The 16734-nt window shown below is 48.5% G+C and overlaps 1 protein-coding gene across 1 annotated transcript; it reads left to right on the top strand.

Moving 5' to 3' along the window:
* The first annotated feature begins 232 nt into the window (after positions 1 to 232).
* MIGA2 (mitoguardin 2) lies at positions 233 to 16437 on the top strand. The gene is made up of 16 exons (XM_030961652.1): positions 233 to 334; positions 1518 to 1760; positions 2375 to 2585; positions 3388 to 3500; positions 5493 to 5604; positions 6081 to 6220; positions 7674 to 7791; positions 7952 to 8052; positions 8530 to 8645; positions 9067 to 9139; positions 9341 to 9427; positions 9612 to 9710; positions 10081 to 10215; positions 10936 to 10989; positions 11952 to 12068; positions 12201 to 16437. The coding sequence occupies exons 2-16, from the start codon at positions 1665 to 1667 to the stop codon at positions 12402 to 12404; spliced, it is 1776 nt and encodes a 591-aa protein (XP_030817512.1). The 5' UTR covers positions 233 to 334; positions 1518 to 1664; the 3' UTR covers positions 12405 to 16437.
* Positions 16438 to 16734: the final 297 nt, after the last annotated feature.

Here is a 16734-nt window from a genome sequence, read left to right as displayed (position 1 = left end):
GGCGTGGGCGGGGCCCCTTTAAGCGCGGCGGCGGCGGCGGAGGGAGCTGTCAGCGCCCGCCAATAGGAACTCGCGCCGCGCTCCCCGCCCCTTCCTTTCCCGCTCCGCCGTGATCGCCGCCGCATCCCCGAGCCGGGCGCGTTCCGATTGGCGGGGCGGCGGGCCGCTCTCCACTCTGATTGGCTGCAACGGGCGCGGAGGCGGTATCTCCGCTTGGCCCCGCCCTCCGCGGGGTGGGCTGCGGCGCGGGGGAAGGAGACGCTGCCCTTCCGCGGCCATGGCGCGCGGCGCGGGGAGAGGGCGCCGAGCGGGGCCGCGCGCCCCCCCCGCCGCGGTGAGTGGTGCCGCCCGCGCCCGCTCGCGGGGGCCGGGCCCGTCGGGCCGCACCATCGTTAGTGGTGGGGGGGGGAAGCAGAGGGGAGCGCCGAACCGGGGACCCCCGGGTGAAGCCGGTCTTAGGGGTGGGAGGCGCGGAGGGTGCGGGATCTCCGAGTGCGGGGGCGGCGGGGATGCTCCCGGGATGAATGAATGCGGAGGGTCGGGGATGCAGCAGCGGTGCGAAGCACCCGAGGGCGCGGGGGGGATGCTCGGGGATGCGGGGGATGTCGGGGATGCTGCGGGGGGTGCGGGAGCCCTTTCTGCAGGGCCCAGCGTGCTGCAGTGCAGGTGCGGGGCTCCCGTGGGACGCTCCCCGCCGGGCCGGAGGGCTGAACCCCCAGCGCCGGGTGCCCACGGCGGGCAGGGCTGGGGGAGATGCCCGGACAGAGGGACTGCCTTGGTACCGCGGTGCTTGTGCTCCCTATGCCGGTATGGTAACCCCGGGCTGCTTTCTGTGCCCAAAATTCCTTGCACGTTGCTCTTCCCATCCCTGCTGTGGCCAGGACGTTGTGTTTAACCTTGTGGGGAGAGCCCGTGTCCGGTGTCCGGTCCCTGCGGGCTCCCGCTGCCCGGAGAACATTCCGTAGGGTGCTCGGGGCAGTGGCTGCGGGCAGGGTGTCAGGGGAGCAGGGCTTTGGGCTTTGTCACCGCCTCTGGGGTCACACATCAGCGCCTTCTGTCGCTGTGTCCTTGACCTGAGCACATCCTTCCTGCCCAGCCCCGCTGGCAGCAGTGAAACCTCCTGGGCAAACCCCCTTTGGCTGGTGGCTCTCGAGCAGGGCTGTGATACACAGAAAACTGTGTGAAAGCAGAGTTTTGGCAGCGAAAATGTGTGTATGGTTCGGGATAATTGGGACTTTTGTCATATGGGGACTGCAAACAAAATCCCTCCAACCATGTGCAGCCAGGTCTGGTGCATGTAGAAATCTCTGGGAGCTGTCAAATCCCAGGGTGCTGCTGCTGTAGAGCAGTTTGGGAATCTGTCCCCATGGCTGGTAGGACAAACAAAGGAATTGCTGCTGATAAGAAGATATTTTAGATTCGCTGCTGCAAGTGACATGAACTGTGTTTTGTAAAGGGCAGCAAGGAACAGGGTGGGTGCTCCCCTCACTCACCTGATTTTCCCCCTTTTCCCGCAGGAGGAGGATTGTTGGATGAAGGCCAACCCCAGGACTCTGAGCCAGATGTCAGAGAAAAGTTGGATTCTTTTGTGAGCAGCTCACACAGCATCCACAAGTGCCCTTCTCTGTTGTGGCTCCCGAAGGTGCCCAGATCGTGGTGCAGCCATGGCATTCAGAAGGACAGAGGGAATGTCCATCATGCAGGCCTTGGCAATGACCGTGGCTGAGATCCCCGTGTTCGTTTACACGACCTTTGGGCAGGTACGAGGAGCAGGAAGGGTTTTCCTGTCACATTCCTTGGGCTGGCTCTGTGGGGTTGTCTGGGTGAGATGGAGGCACAGTGGGACCTGGGCAGTTTGATGGATTGGAGGAATTGCAGGGGGAGTTTGGGGTGGTGGAAGAGAGCTCTGAGTGGGTTTGGAGAGGAAAGTGCTTCCCACATCCCTCCCTGGGAGAACACCCAGGTTCAGTCTTTCTGTTCATCAAAGGCTCTAAAAAAAGACTTGTCTTTTAAAGAGGAGTAATATGTTCCCCACTTGTAGTGATGCAGCACTCGGAGCAGTGAAGCTCAGCTTCACACCAGGCTTTCAGAGCTGAATTTGGGTAACCTGGATTGCATCTGTCCCAGGCTGTGTGCAGATTTTGCAGGGTGTTTGGGCAATGAGGATTGAGACCAAGTTCTCCAGCTCCTGTCAAAATGATGCTCCACAGTCTCTCTGCTGCTGTGTCTTAGTTGTGTAGCAGAGGGCGTGTTTTATGGGCGGGAGGGTAAAGCCAAGGTTTTTCATGTTTAACACTGTTTTAATTTTTTTTTTTTTTTAAGGGCAGTGAATTGGTTTTTCATTGTTGCTCTTCCATTTCTTTTGTGTTTAAAGTCTGTCTTCTCTCAGCTGCGGCTCTCTCCAGGCCTGCGCAAGGTTCTGTTTGCCACAGCCCTGGGCACCGTGGCCTTGGCTCTGGCAGCTCATCAGCTCAAGCGCCGCCGCCGCCGAAAGAAGCAAATTGCCCCGGACAAATGTGGCTTTAAACCAGGAGGGATCACAGTGCCCATCCTGCCAACCAGGAGGGTGTCCTCTGTGAAGAAAGGTTGGCCTCACAAAAAGGGGACAATCCCTAAAGAGGTGGTACAGGGATCAATGGGGAGGTGTGGGGAGGGGAGAGCAAAGCCATTTGTGTAGTGCTCTGTAATTCTGAAAAGCAGTGCCATGAGCTCAGGGTTTGGGGACCCATGGGAGAGACTGTGAGCTCAGAGTCTTGGGAACAAAAGGTGTCCTGATGTTTTCCCTGAGGTTTGTGGTTCCTATCCCCTTCCCTCTAGGCAGCCATTACCAGGCTGCCCCAATAATAACGACCCGGGCACGCAGTGACCTGCTTCTGCATTTGTCTCGTGGTGTCAGTGCTCAGCTGAGGGGAAGGGAGGGTGGCCTGAGCCAGGCTGGGCAGTTGGGAGTGTCCATCCAGCCCTGTGGTGACTCCCAGACCTTGGGCAGCTTCCTCACCACTTGTACTGATTTTAGGGGTAAGATTGACCCAGGCCCTCAGCAAAGCACTTTAGGGATTAAGCACTTGTTTGGTGAAACATGAAAATCAAGGGAGCAGTGTCTGTGTTCTGCCTGTCCTGAGGGAAGGTGGAGGAGTTTTTGTTTGATTGTTTCCACTTGCCCCTTGCTGTCCATAAGCAGTGAATACATTCCTCAGCCTCAGATCCCCACTGACACCAGTCTCAGAGCAAAGCAGAGCAGGCAGGAGATCTGTGGCTTATTCTACGTATTGGATACTGCTTTGTCCATTCACAGTTATACTGAACAAGGTGATGTTCCCCTCCCTATTCCCTTCTGCAGTCACCTGGGCCTAAAATCCTGTTTCTGTGTGACCTTCCCAACTGCAGGGTACTCCAGCAGGAGAGTGCAGAGCCCTGGCAGCAAGAGCAATGACACGCTCAGCGGGATTTCCTCCATCGAGCCCAGCAAACATTCCAGTTCCTCCCACAGCCTGGCCTCGGTAAGGACCTGCTTAGCAGGGCTGGGAGATGGCAGTGCACAGACCTGTCTGGAGATCACCAAGTCCTTGGGCAGAACAAATTGCAGTATAATTGTAGGGCGGGTTCTGATTAACTCTGTTCACCTTGCACTGGAGTTCCCTGTGAGCAGCAATTTTTTGTGGCCAGGAGCTCCAGGGTTCCTTGGCCAGTTCTTGGGCCAAGGAGGAGTCTCAGGAGAGACTTCCCCATGGGACATGGCCATGAATCCTTGGAGCTCTCTGTGACCCCCTCAAGGAGCTAGGCTGGGTTGTTTCTGAGTCTCCCAGCAATGGGGAGCTTGTTTGCTTCCCTCTGTGGTGGGATTTTGGGTGGCCCAGCAGCCCCTCCCTCCTGTGCTGGGGCTGCTCCCAGCTTGCTTTCTTCTTAAAACCAAATCAGCTACCAAAATCTGATAGCTCTGTTCAGGAAACAGTGCAGGGTGAGAACACAGCCCAGTCATTCTACCTCCTCCAAAGCCAAAGGAGCAGCCTATGAGTACAGGTAATTCAGGCTTAACCAGGCAGGAGAAGCCATCAGTGCTTATATCCACCTTTTGTGAGACCAAAACTGGAAGCATTTGTGTCTTCAAGACCTGTTCCACATCCCCATTGCTCAGAGCTAACATTCTGTTGGAGCAGGGGGCACACAGATGAACCTCTGTGAGTTTCTGCAAAGCCCTCCCTCGTCATCACCCGGGCTCAGAGGCTGCTTAGCAATGCTGGGGCAAGGAGGGGAGGAAAAATCACCCCTTTGAAAGGAGCTGTTGGGCGCCAGCACTCCTCAGCACATGCTGGTGTTGCTGTTTTTAGTAGAGCTGAAGCACCAGGGGTTGGCAGAATCCGTTCTGGCCGAAGTGTGTCTCCAGCAGGCGGCAGTGCTGGCACGGCGCTGGGCAGGCACAGCATTCCCTGGGGAGCTGGGATGTGATGGGATGCGTCCCTGAGCACCAAGCTGTGTCCAGCTCTCTCCCCTCCCTCCACAGGGACTCACATCCATGTAACTCCCCCATGGCTTCTCAGTTCACACAGATGCTGTCCAGGTTTTGTATCACTGAAGTTCTGTTTCTCTTTAAATAAAAAGCAATCCATAAATAAATACGTTTTTCCACTGCTGGTGCCTTGGTGGGGATATCCCCACAAAGAGGCATCTGTTTCTGTACAGATGAGCTGACCCTGTACTTACAGTTTTTATATTACTTGGTGGAAAAAACCAGCTCATCCTTTGCACAGCTGCATGTTTTGCCTGAGCTCTCTTTTGCTTCCTGGCTCCTCTTTGCCATCCAGTAAGTAAATTGGCAGCAGTGAAATGATGATTTGCAGCTCAGGATCTCAAGGTGATTTATTAACACTCCACAGGGATTGATCAATGGAGGCAGGACAGGAATTCATCTGCCAGCTGATTATTGTAGCTTTTTTTTAGAACCAGGCTCATGTTTGGACATCCTTCTGTGAGCCACAGGAAAACACTGGTTACTGATAGTGTTGAATCCAGCACTTTATTGGGTCAGACTTTAGAAGACATTGGTGCCTTGTGGGAAATTGGACAAAGCTGAACTGACACTGCTGTGTGGATTGTAAGCTCAGCCCTCCCTGGAGAGGGTCTGGTTACAAAGAGGAGAGTGAGGATTCCCTTTGCCCTCTGGGGAATCCTCAGCTGTATTTTTTCTGGGAAACTGTTTCTTTTGTTTGGACTGTGCTTGCTTCCTTGCCACCTCCAGTGTTTTTCGTACAGGCAGCTGGAGCTGATGTGAGCTTTCCATCAAAATCCTGATGCCTTTGTAGTGATTGCTTTGGAACTTCCCTGGGCTGTTTCCTCCATCAGGGCTCTCCCTTCAGTGCTCATCGATACAGGGGAGCACAAGGGGGAAAAAAAATTCCTTTTTGCAGAAGGCTGGTGGTGTTGGTTTGATCTTAGCATCTCTAACCTTAAGAGAATTCAAAAGGCATTTGCTGCTCTCTGTTCCCCTCCTGCAGATGGTAGCAGTCAACTCCTCAAGTCCAGTTCCCCCAGGGATGTGGGAGGGCCAGGCCATGGGAGATGCTGGGGCCATTGGTGATTCCAGTGCAGAAAGCCTCTATGTTCAAGGTAAGCGGGCACAAGGGTAACATTGGTCTGTGGGGGTTGTTAATCACTGTGAGAGCAAGAAGGGGATGAGAATTGACACAGAGCATCAGCAGCTCAGTGTAGAGCTCTAACAGAAAGATTCCTTCTATTCTCAGCTTAAGCTCAAATAAAAATCCCATCTTCTCTTACAAAAAACCAAACCTTTTTTGTCAGTGAATAATTTACTTCCAAAATACTGTTCTTGAGCAACAGGCTCATCTTGTGCAGAGAACAGTATTTTGGCAGTAACATGGATGACGCTTTAACCAGTTTGGGGATGTTCTCCTTCTAATCCAAAGTAAACCATATTTAAACAGGAAAGAAATAGAATATGTTTATTCTTTATTTTGGGATTTCCCTCTTTGCTGGATTGTCTGAGTGAGCAAAGACTCATCCTGTGTCTCTTTGTTCCTGAGTGCCCCGGGACTCTCACAGCCAGTATTTGGTTGGGTTTCCAGGCATGGAGCTGTTTGAGGAGGCCCTGCAGAAATGGGAACAGGCACTGAGCATCAGGCAGAGGGACAGTGCTTGTACCAGCACGCCTGTGCCCTGGGACAGCAGCAAACAGCAAGAGAGCATGTCTGAGAACATTTCAGAGGTAGGTCCCCACATGCTGAAGGGCCAGCCTGGGTGCTGGAAGCAGTAAACAGTGGGAGGTTAAAAGGAGAGCAAATTAAGGGCAGAGTCAGGCCAGACTCTGTTTAAGAGCTGTCTGTATCTGCAGGTTCCTTATGCAATGGGAGTGGGTGTTTTTAATTTCTTTCTCTTTTTAATACGTCTCGCCCCCTCATTCCCCAGCGTTTCCATCCACCTTCCAGCCTTGTGTCACTCACTGTCACACGTGTCCTCCCGTGGCACAGCTTGTGGTGAGAAAAGGCTGTGATGAATGCAGCGCTGCTCTGGCTGGCAGTGTTGTCTCTGTAATATTTTAATGCATTTAAAATGGAGATCTTGATGGTCACTGCCACTTGTGGGAGCTGGGTGGAGAGCAGAGCCCAGCTCTGTGTGTGTGGATGAAGAAAGCAGTGGGAGTTTGGAGCTGGCTATGGCCCTGGTCCCTGCAGGGAGATGTGTACCTCACTCAGCCTCTGCAGCTACAGAAAGCAGGATTTTAGGACACCCCTTGCTGCCTGGGACTTGAGGACCCCACATGGAAGACCTGTGTTAAAGGCTCACCTGTGTTAGAATGGCTCAGTGACAGCCACAAAGCTAAAAAAACCTGCTGTTAACTCAGGACTGTGAAAGGAGCTGAACTTCGAACTCTCCAGGAGTTCTCACTGGAAAAAAAAGTGTTCCCAGCCTTTTGTAAACAGAGTCTGGTGTAGTAAGTATGTGGGACATTTGTCTTTTGTGCTGGATCATATTTATCCAAGGCAAATCTGGATTCTGTTGTTGTTGGTTCTCCTTGAAGGGCCCTGTAGTGTTTCTAAAACTGCCTTAAAACGGTTGATTCATTATGAAAATAGATTCTCTGCTTCTTGTTAATGCTCCTGTCTTCTGGATAAGATACTCATGCAAACATAGGGGCATGAAGGCAAGATGCTGTTTAAGTCTTATTTTCCCCACACCTTTTTTTTTCCATCCCCCTGTTTACAGCAAATTTTGCTTATGCCCAGCACCTTAATCTAAGTATTCTGTTATCCAGTTCTGGATATCCTGTTATATTCAACACAGGTTTCCTGATATGATTTCTCCTGGAAGTTAGGCTAAAGTCAAAAGGCAGGAGATCTAAGTGGTGTATAATTTATTAAAATATCTATTTTTCTGGGTGGCAGATTAAAGTTCTTTAGTTCTTTCTGCTCTTTTTAACAGGAAAACAAAATTGTGAAGCTCAAAAGCCAGAGGGTTTGAGTAGGCTGTGTAGAAGCTTCCCTCCCCATGCATTATTAGCTGCATTGTAGGATTAATGACTCCTCTCTCTTTTTATTTTTAATCATATAATCTGCAGACTGCAAATCCCATTTTTACTGAAAATTTCCTCCCGTATTTGTGCTGTCCAATCTGTCTGTGCCCAGCTGGCTAACTAAGGGTGACATTTCTGTGTGTTCCAGGAGGAGTCCCAGAAAAGGGAGTTTGCTGAGAAGCTGGAGTCCCTCTTGCACCGAGCCTACCACCTCCAGGAGGAGTTTGGCTCCTCTCTCCCATCGGACAGCGTGCTGCTGGATCTGGGTAGGGCTGCAGTAAAATGCCAATTTCCTGCCTGGTTTCATGTCTTTTCTGTAAGCCAGGTGAAAGAGAAGTGACAAAGTGGGAGTGGAAGAGAGCACAGGAGCTAAGAGGAATGTTGGTCCATGAACTCCAACACATGTGGCTTCTTTCTCTCCTCCAGAGAAGACTTTGATGCTTCCACTGGCGGACGGATCCTTGCGGCTGCGGACGGATGATGAGGACAGCTCCACTTCAGAGGATTCCTTCTTCTCTGCAGCAGAGGTGACTGAAGTGTCACCTGTGTGTCACAGCCCACTGGCTTGGAGGGAAGGCACAAAGGCAGCAGGGCCAAACATATCTTGGGAGAGGAAGATGATAAACACAGCAACAAGCCCCCCAGGCTGGGAGGTTCATGATGGATGTTAGGAAAAGGTTTTAATGAGGGGGATGGGGCAGGCTTTTCCAACCAGCACTTCCATGTCACTTATCTACTACAGAAAACATGCCATAACAGCTAGGAAGGTGCTGTTATCTATGTAAGATGGCTTGGTGGTGTGAATTTTATGGAATATTGAGCAGTGTCAGAGCTAACTTTTAGTGAAAAGTGAAATATCTTTGCATGAAACAATTGTCACTGACAAACTCTGCTAGCTGTAGATTCTCTGAAGAAGGCCCACCTTGCTTGTGTGCACTCGCTTGTGTTTGCAAATATTTAATGAGCTCATTTTGTTCTTCCCATGTCTCTTGTTACCTCTACAGCTCTTTGACTCTCTGCCCTTTGAGCAAATGCCATTCCACCTCTCCAAGCCAGTGGCAGCATATGAAGAAGCTCTGCAGTTGGTGAAAGAAGGGAAGGTGGCGTGCCGGACGCTGAGGTGAAGAGCCAGCTGGAGCTGTGGGACCTGGTGCCCCTGGGGCTCTGTGAACACATCATCTGCCTTTGAGCAGCCCCATAACCAGAATAACCCACGGGGTCATAAAATCACAGCACCCTTCCTGCTGGTTTGGCCTTCCCAGGGAATTAACCCCAGATTTTAGGGATTCACAAGTTAAGAAAGAGTCATTGTCCCAGGAAATCAGTGATAGGAAGTGTGACTGTTCTGGGAGTCTGGCATAGTCCTTTACCAGCCTGGCAGAGGTGCTCTGTTCCTCCAGGGAGCTGGATAAAGGGAATGTGACTTTTCCTTTCTCCTATGCACAGCCTGGGAATTTAGTTTTTTGTTTTTACAGGACCATAGTTGTAGGAACACCGACATCAGAACTGGAATTTACACAATTCTTCCCCTTTTCCTCTAGGACAGAGCTCCTTGGCTGCTACAGTGACCAGGATTTCCTGGCAAAGCTGCATTGTGTCAGGCAGGCATTCCAGGTGAGAATGGCTCCAGGCTCCCAGGTTTCCATGCACAGGGCTGTGCAGTTTTGTTTCCTAGGTTCCAGCTTATTAAAGGTTAACAACACTGGTGTGTGCAGCATTGCACTGCTTCGTGTCCTGCCCTTTTGGGTTTTTTTTCCAGCTTAGAATTTGAGGGTGTCTAGGTGCTCACAAGAGACATCTGTGTTCCCTTTGCAGGAGCTGCTGGAGGATGAAAGCAATCAGCTGTTTTTTGGGGAGGTTGGGAAGCAGATGATGATAGGACTGATGACAAAAGCTGAAAAGGTAGGAAGTTTGTGTAACAACTAAACTGTGTCTTGAGCACAGAGATACTTGTTCCCCATCCCAACTCAGAGCTTTTCCAGTGTGTTGGAAGAAAAAAACTTCATCTGCGTGCTGATGATTACTGGGATGTTGATGTCAGCTCAGATCCAAGTAGTTCAACTGGTTTGTTTTTCTGCTCTTCTAGAATCCCAAAGCTTTCCTGGAAAGCTATGAGGAGATGCTGCGTTATGCCTTGAAGCAGGAGACCTGGCCAACCACTCAGCAGGAGCTCGAGGGAAGAGGGGTTGGTAAAGACATTGTCTTTACAGAGCTGCAGAGGAGATAGAAGATAATCCTTGCCCAGATAGGTTGTGGAATTCCCATCCCTGAAAGTGCTCAAGGGCAGGCTGGATGGGGCTTGAAGCAACCTGGTTTAGTGGAAGATGTCTTTGCCCATGGCAGGGGGTGGAGCTGGATGGTTTTAAAGTCCCTTACAAGCCAAACCACTGTGATTGTATTACAATGCATATGTAGGAATGGCCCAGGTGTGGAAGACCTGCTATTGAAATACGATTACATTGACTTCAGCTTCTTACATCTTGCTTTAAACCAAAAGAGCCCCGTCTCTCTTTTTAAAAACTGTTCCCTTCACAGACTGTTCTGCTCTCTGACAGGTGGTGTGCATGAGCTTCTTTGATATTGTGCTGGACTTCATCCTCATGGATGCTTTTGAGGATCTGGAGAACCCTCCCTCCTCGGTGCTGGCTGTGCTGCGCAACCGCTGGCTGTCCGACAGCTTCAAGGAGACGGTGTGTGAGACAGGGAGGGCTGCTCTGAGTGTGAGATCAGTGCCAAGGCCAGGAAAGAGCATAACCTCATCTTTCCCAGCTGAGCTGAATTCTCTCTTTTATAATTGCCACGCTTTCATGAAGTTCTAAACAACAGCCTTCTTGTGCATGGAAATTGTTTACAGGAAAGCTTTCCTTATTTTGAAAGCATCTGGCTGGCAACCAGACTTGTGGCTCTAGGGGATTTTATCAGTGATGCCATGGAGATGTTAAAAGATGGCAGCACCTATTTTTATGAATGAGAATAAAAGGGGCACAATGTAGGGGAAAATATGTGGGTTTTAGCATGTGGCCATTCATTCTGGCAGTACCTCAGCAGACACTGAAGCTCAAATTGCAAAGCTTTCCTTTAGTTCTGTCCCCCAGCTGTATTTTTAAGTCTGATTAGTTTGATAGATTGAGAGTAAAATGGCACTTTGTAACAGCTGTCTGCTTACAGGGGATCGTGGGCTGTTGGGCAACTATGTCAGATCATATTAACAATCTTCAAAAACCCTTAGGCTTCTCTGGAATGGATCTGAAGTGGCTAAATCTGCTTCCAGTTTGCTTTAATTTTGTCATTTTAAAGAGGTTCTGGCACAAAAGGGTGACTGCTTTGATGTTTTGATGACAAAGTGTTGGTAAACTTTGGGTTTTTTTAAATAATCTGAGTAACTAATGGGCTCTCTCTGTTAATTGTAGGCTTTAGCAACTGCTTGCTGGTCAGTTCTGAAAGCAAAAAGGAGGCTTCTGATGGTAAGCAAAATTAATCAAAAAGGGAAAGAATCTAATGTATTTGAGGCTGAAAAGAGAACACATAGATCTTGACAAAGTGCGAAATCTTTGGTGGTAGAAGACTGAACAGAGTCACGTTCTTTGTGATGCTTTAGAGCCCTGGGGTCCTGCAGTCACTGCTCCAGTTCTATGCCAGTATTTTATTGAATCAGTCTGAGTGTATTCTCCCTTTTTCTTAATGTGAGGATTCAAACGACAGCGTTACCTTCTGGAATTTCCTCTCCCTGCTCACAATACTGTAGGAGTGACCACAGACCCCAAGCAACAAGGGACTGCTCCTGAATTGTGCCTTCCTTGCTGGCAGCAAAAGGAGGATTCAGGCATTGCTCCACTCCCCAGTGCTGATGCTAATTAGCCATTACTTGATGAGTTTCACTTAAATCTGTCACTTCCTAAAGTATCACAGCAGATGAGTTTATGGAGAAGGGGAACAGGAAGCCACAACTTCACAACCCTGGTTCTGCCACAGGGTCTGTGGCCTCTGGCAATTTTTCAGCTCGATCCCACAGCCAGCTGATGTGACAGGGTTTGGCTTCTGAGATGGCACAGAAAGAAATGAGAGAATTGGAAGCTCTGTTGGTGCTGTCATGCAGTAGCTCTGCCTTGTATATTTGCATGTCCTTTCCTGGCTTGGTCAGCAAATTATAAATAGAGGCTATAAAGGCTGGCTGGTGATTGCTTTTCATTTTCTTCTGTTCATTTTCCTCTTGAAATAGCAGTTTAGAAACATGAAGATAAAAAGCTCCAGCCATCCTTCAAGGGATCTGAAAGATAAATGTAGTTTTGCAGGAAGAGATGTTCCAAATAGCTCTTAACTTCAGATACTGAAGCTTTCTGGCAGGAAAGTTGGTGGCTGATATGGAATAAGCTGCTAATTCTGTCTGAGAATGAAGACCAACTAATTCTGTCCTTCCCTGTGACAGGTACCAGATGGCTTTATCTCTCATTTCTACTCCGTATCGGAGCATGTCAGTCCTGTTCTAGCCTTTGGTTTTCTGGGGCCCAAGCAGCAGCTATCTGAAGTCTGCAGTTTCTTCAAGGTAAGGTGTTTTTTGTGTGGCTCATCTGTGTGGGACTCCTGTCTGCTGGCTTAAAGCTGCTGCTGTGTGCTCTTGGTGGCTGGTACTGGCAGCTGAAGGAGGTCTCTGACTGTAACCTTCCTTTTCTTGCAGCACCAGATCGTGCAGTATCTGAAGGACATGTTTGACTTTGACAACGTGAGGTACACGACGGTGCAGTTGCTGGCAGAGGACATCCTGCAGCTGTCGCGGCGGCGCAGCGAGATCCTCTTAGGGTATCTGGGCACCGAGAGCGCCCCGGAGATGAACGGCGTGCTCCCTGGGGAATCCGAGCCGCTCAAGGACGAGCTCATCTGATGTCAGTGCAGGAAAACACTTTTGTACAAGGACCTTTTCCTCCCAGAGGTGGATAAAACTACCTGCAAAGTGCAGCGGTGGCAGCAAGACTATGTGAACACACAGCAATCTGGTGGGACCTTCTGCTTTTTGTAGCCAGTAGTGTTTGCTGGGATGGATCCAGGACCACTTGCCAAGTTATGGTTTGAATTTCTTCTTTGTTCCACCTTCCTGTCATTATTTTTACTTTCAATGTTTCATATATACATTGTGTCCTGAACTGCCCGGGCCCAGATTTTTGCCCAATTCTCTTGAATAGGGCAATGTATGTACCTGTTTTGCCTTTGTGTTTTCTGGGAGGTGAATCCCTGACGTTTACGATTGTGTGTGGGAACAGGAATATCGTTGGTAAATTCTCCACTTGACCATTAGCTTCTCAAGGAGGCTTTGCTTGCTTTGGGATTTTTATTACTGTTCTTCTCTGCTGTGTTCCTACAGACACTAATTACTGCTGATTTGTACCATAAGTGTGATAACATATGCAATGTGACTAGCAAAGATTTCTTTCCTGGGGAGAAAGAAATAGTTCTGTAAAGCACTGAAGTAAAATGCAGACTTTTGTAAGGAGTCTGAAGCTCTGGGGAAATTGGTCTGTTCCCTTGGTATTGCTGCTCTTTGGAGACCAGATGACGAGCTCTGTGTCCTGATCATCCTTGCTTAGGAGGTTGCTGAGGTTTATGTTTGCCCCTAAGGCAGGTTAGTGTGAGGAGGGGGGGGGATTTGCATCCTGCCTGTGCTTGCACAAAGTCTTTGACACCCATCAAAGTGCCTTGCTGGATTTCAGAATGAGCCAGCAGCAGCTTTTGCTGGGTAGGAGGTGTGGGGTGTGTACAAGCAGGGGGAAGGGGTAATAATGTGGTGCCTATTGCTGTTGTGCACAGGGTAGTGAGAGGTGTACATGGTGGATGTGAGGTTATGTGTGTGGATAGTTGGAGAGCTGGGATCAAGCTTCTAGAGGGGAAATGGCTCTTTATAGTCTGTCAGTTTTAAGAAGTACAGCATAATTTTGGGTAATGATCAGATGTGTGTGTGTATGGTAGTGCTTCTCAAATGCTGTGATCCTGACTGCCCAGCCAGCAGCTGGAATGTGGCTGCTTTGGGATGTGAGCTGAGCTGGATACTTGTGTAGGACAGCAGCAGTGGAGTGTGCTGGACTTAGTGAATCATAAAAATCACAGAATAATAGAATATGCTGAGTTGGAAGGGACACATCAGGATTGAGCCCAACTTCTGTCTCTGTACAGGACACCCCAACATTCCCACTATGGGCTGAAGGAGTTGCCCAAACTTCTTGAACTCTCTCAGGCTTGGTGCTGTGACTGCTTCCATGGGGAGCCTGTTCAGTGCCCATCCACCCTCTGGGTAGAAAACCTTTTCCTGATATCCAACCTAAACCTCTCCTGACTCAGCTTCACACTGTTGACTTGAGGCAGTGCTGGCTTGTAGGACTGAGGTTTGCGATGATTTGCTGAGTCCTCTGTGAGTACAATGCCACAGATAAAAGTAGAGATCCAGCCTGTGCCTTCTTCTGTTTCAGTCCACATAGAGGTCCAATTCCAACCCTCGGAATGAGGAGGTCTTCAGGACCTGCACAAAAACATGAGACTCACTGTTTTTGTTCCAGACTGATTAGTTACCCCTTGTGCCTGTTCTGGGTGAAAGACACAAGGCTTACCTGGATGTGTTTCTGCAAGTGGAAAAAATATGTAAGAATCTGGAATTTCCATATGAGTGGAAAGTCAGTGTGTGGGCCTGGAGAATACAAATGCTTTTCTTCCTCTTCAGATATTTAATGTGGATTCTGCTGGTAAAAGCAGGAAGGAAATAAACAGAGAAAAAAAGTAAACAGGAAGATGTAAAAGGAGCAGATAAATGTGCTGTGCCATGTGTTTTAGGGACACCCTCCCTGAGCAGGGAGGTGGGACCAGATAACCCACTGTGGTTCCTTCCAACCTGATCCTTCTGTGGTTCTGTGATTCCTTGAAATGCTCCTGAGTTGTTTGCAGGGGAGTGCGTGTAGAACACAGTAACATCTGGTGCTCTGTAAGCACATCAGACTGATGTGGCTTATCCTGGAAACCAGATTAATGCAATAAACAGGACAATGCTGAGGCAGAAATTAGGAGCAGCTGCCCCAAGTGAGGCTGCATGGAATAAACTGTTATGAGAAGGCTTTAAGAGACAGCCATTGAAACTAGGAAGGGTCTCTGAGGTGTCTTGCTCCTGGCAGTGTGCAGGAGGAAAAGAAATGGAGAATGTTGTATTAGCATGACACACCTGCTACACGTAAGCTGTGATTCGAAAGTATGGTATATTCTGAAAGCAAGTTACTTTGCCAAAAAAATAATGTTGATAGTGCTTTGTGCTCCTGTATGGCTGGTTTAGAAGAAAGTCACTTCAGCAGCTTTTGTATAGTGGTTAAAAAGATGCTAAAATGTGAAGATTAATATAATGAGATGGACTGTAATTCTAAATAATCAGTGCTGTTAAATTTGTTTTTCATTTTTAGTGTTGTTTTATGTGTATTTATGTACTATTTTGAGTGTCTTTGTCCTCAGTTCTTGGGCAGCCTGCCTGTTTTGTGTACAGACAAAAACACTGGCTGCTGACTTTGGGCTTTTGCATCCTTGCGGGAGAGGATACTGAAACAGGGTCCCCCTGAAGCAAACACTAACTTGCACTGTGGCTTTTTAAGCTGAGAAACTGTAAATTCCTTATCAATCAAATGAAGAAAGACTGTTTTATTACAGCTTGATGCTTTTCCTTAGCCCTTATTGCAAGTAGGTTACACATCCCTCCCAGTGAAGGTAAAGAGGAATCTGCCTCAGGAACATCTGCAGCTTCTTGAAGGTCGAGTTCTCCTCCTTCTCCCACCAGCAGTGACTTGGTCCTGCACCAGCCAAGGATGTTTGCCGAGACAAACTGGTTTTATCTTTACTGGGATGGATGTTAAACTTCTCTACACCTCCCCTCACTTCATCGCTGCTTTTTGTCCATCCTCAGTCCCAGTGTAGCTCAAGAGGAAAGGCAGAAAGGGTCTGTGGGCTCTGGAGGGAACTTCAGGGATTAATGGGCTGACAGGAGCTGTTCCTGTGGAAGAAGCTTTCCCTGGCTTGAGCAGTGGTGTCACTGCTGTGTTCAAGTCCTTTGTGTGCAGCCCTCAGGCTGCTTCCACTGATCCCACCCAGAGCAGGGCCCAGCCCAAAAGGTGACTCTCCTATTCACCTGTATTGCAGGGTAGAGTTAAAGGGTGTGATGGAACACCTGCCTGCCCTCTGGCTTCCTGAGATCCCTAGAAAACCCTTCCCCAGCATATTGTGTTTAACAACAGAAATTCTTCAGTATTAATAGCAGCTGTGTATTGGGATAGAACCCCTTGAGATAAGATGTTCACCTTTTTTTATGATGAACTCTTATTCTCAAGGGGTTAAATCATCCTGGGCTGACACTTGCAAGATTTTAACACTGATGGGGATTTAAAGTGGCTTAGCAGCAATGAAATAAAATCCCTCAATAGTGTCTGATGCTTAAACAGAATTTAAAATATGCATGACTTTCATTTTTTATGTGGAAGTTGTAACAAGCTTCACCACAGGTTAAAGTACATCCTTGGTACTTTAGTATGTATGTAGAGACTATGCCAAATGGCTCTAGGAGGGTCTTTATGGTCTTTAAAGCACATTAATAAAAAATTATGAGGAAAAATCTGCCTTGTATCTACAAGATAAGTGTGGCTTTGAAGAGCATGACTTGTGTTGTCTCATACAGGGAAGTGGGAAAGCAGGATTTTATTTATCCCTCTTTAGTAGAAAATTCCTTTGCCATATCTGAAACTAATGAATGCAAACTTGTGCCTATTTTTTTCTTGATTTCCTAAAGGTGTAAAAATCTGTTCTTGTTTTGCTTTTATCTTTTTCTTTGCAGCTAATTTTTTAAAAATATCTTTAATCTTAGGATGTGGGCATTACAAGTAAAATAAAACTTTCCTTCATGATTGTGGTTTTCGTTCCTAAATTTCCTGGAGAAACATGCTAGAAACTCAGTCTTTTGTTTCTTATTTACGTGACAGTTGTGGTGGCACCTCTGCTGCTAGTGATGGTATCAAACATCTTGCTGTTCCTAGGGCTAAAATGAGGAACTTGAAAGGTTTAAGTGTAAAGTTAAAGGGTTTGATTGCATGGCAAGTCTTCCTGGGTCTGCTGAAAAGTCCACAGATGAAGAGGGCTATAAAATAAACAAAACTCCTTGTACTTTGAGCTGTGGTTGGAAACTGTGGGGTTTCATTTTTCAG

Source organism: Camarhynchus parvulus, chromosome 17 (genome assembly GCF_901933205.1).
Source record: "Camarhynchus parvulus chromosome 17, STF_HiC, whole genome shotgun sequence".
In the NCBI taxonomy this organism is placed as follows: domain Eukaryota; kingdom Metazoa; phylum Chordata; class Aves; order Passeriformes; family Thraupidae; genus Camarhynchus; species Camarhynchus parvulus.
The sequence above is the reverse complement of the archived record's forward strand: the minus strand, read 5'-3'. Positions and strand labels throughout refer to the sequence as shown.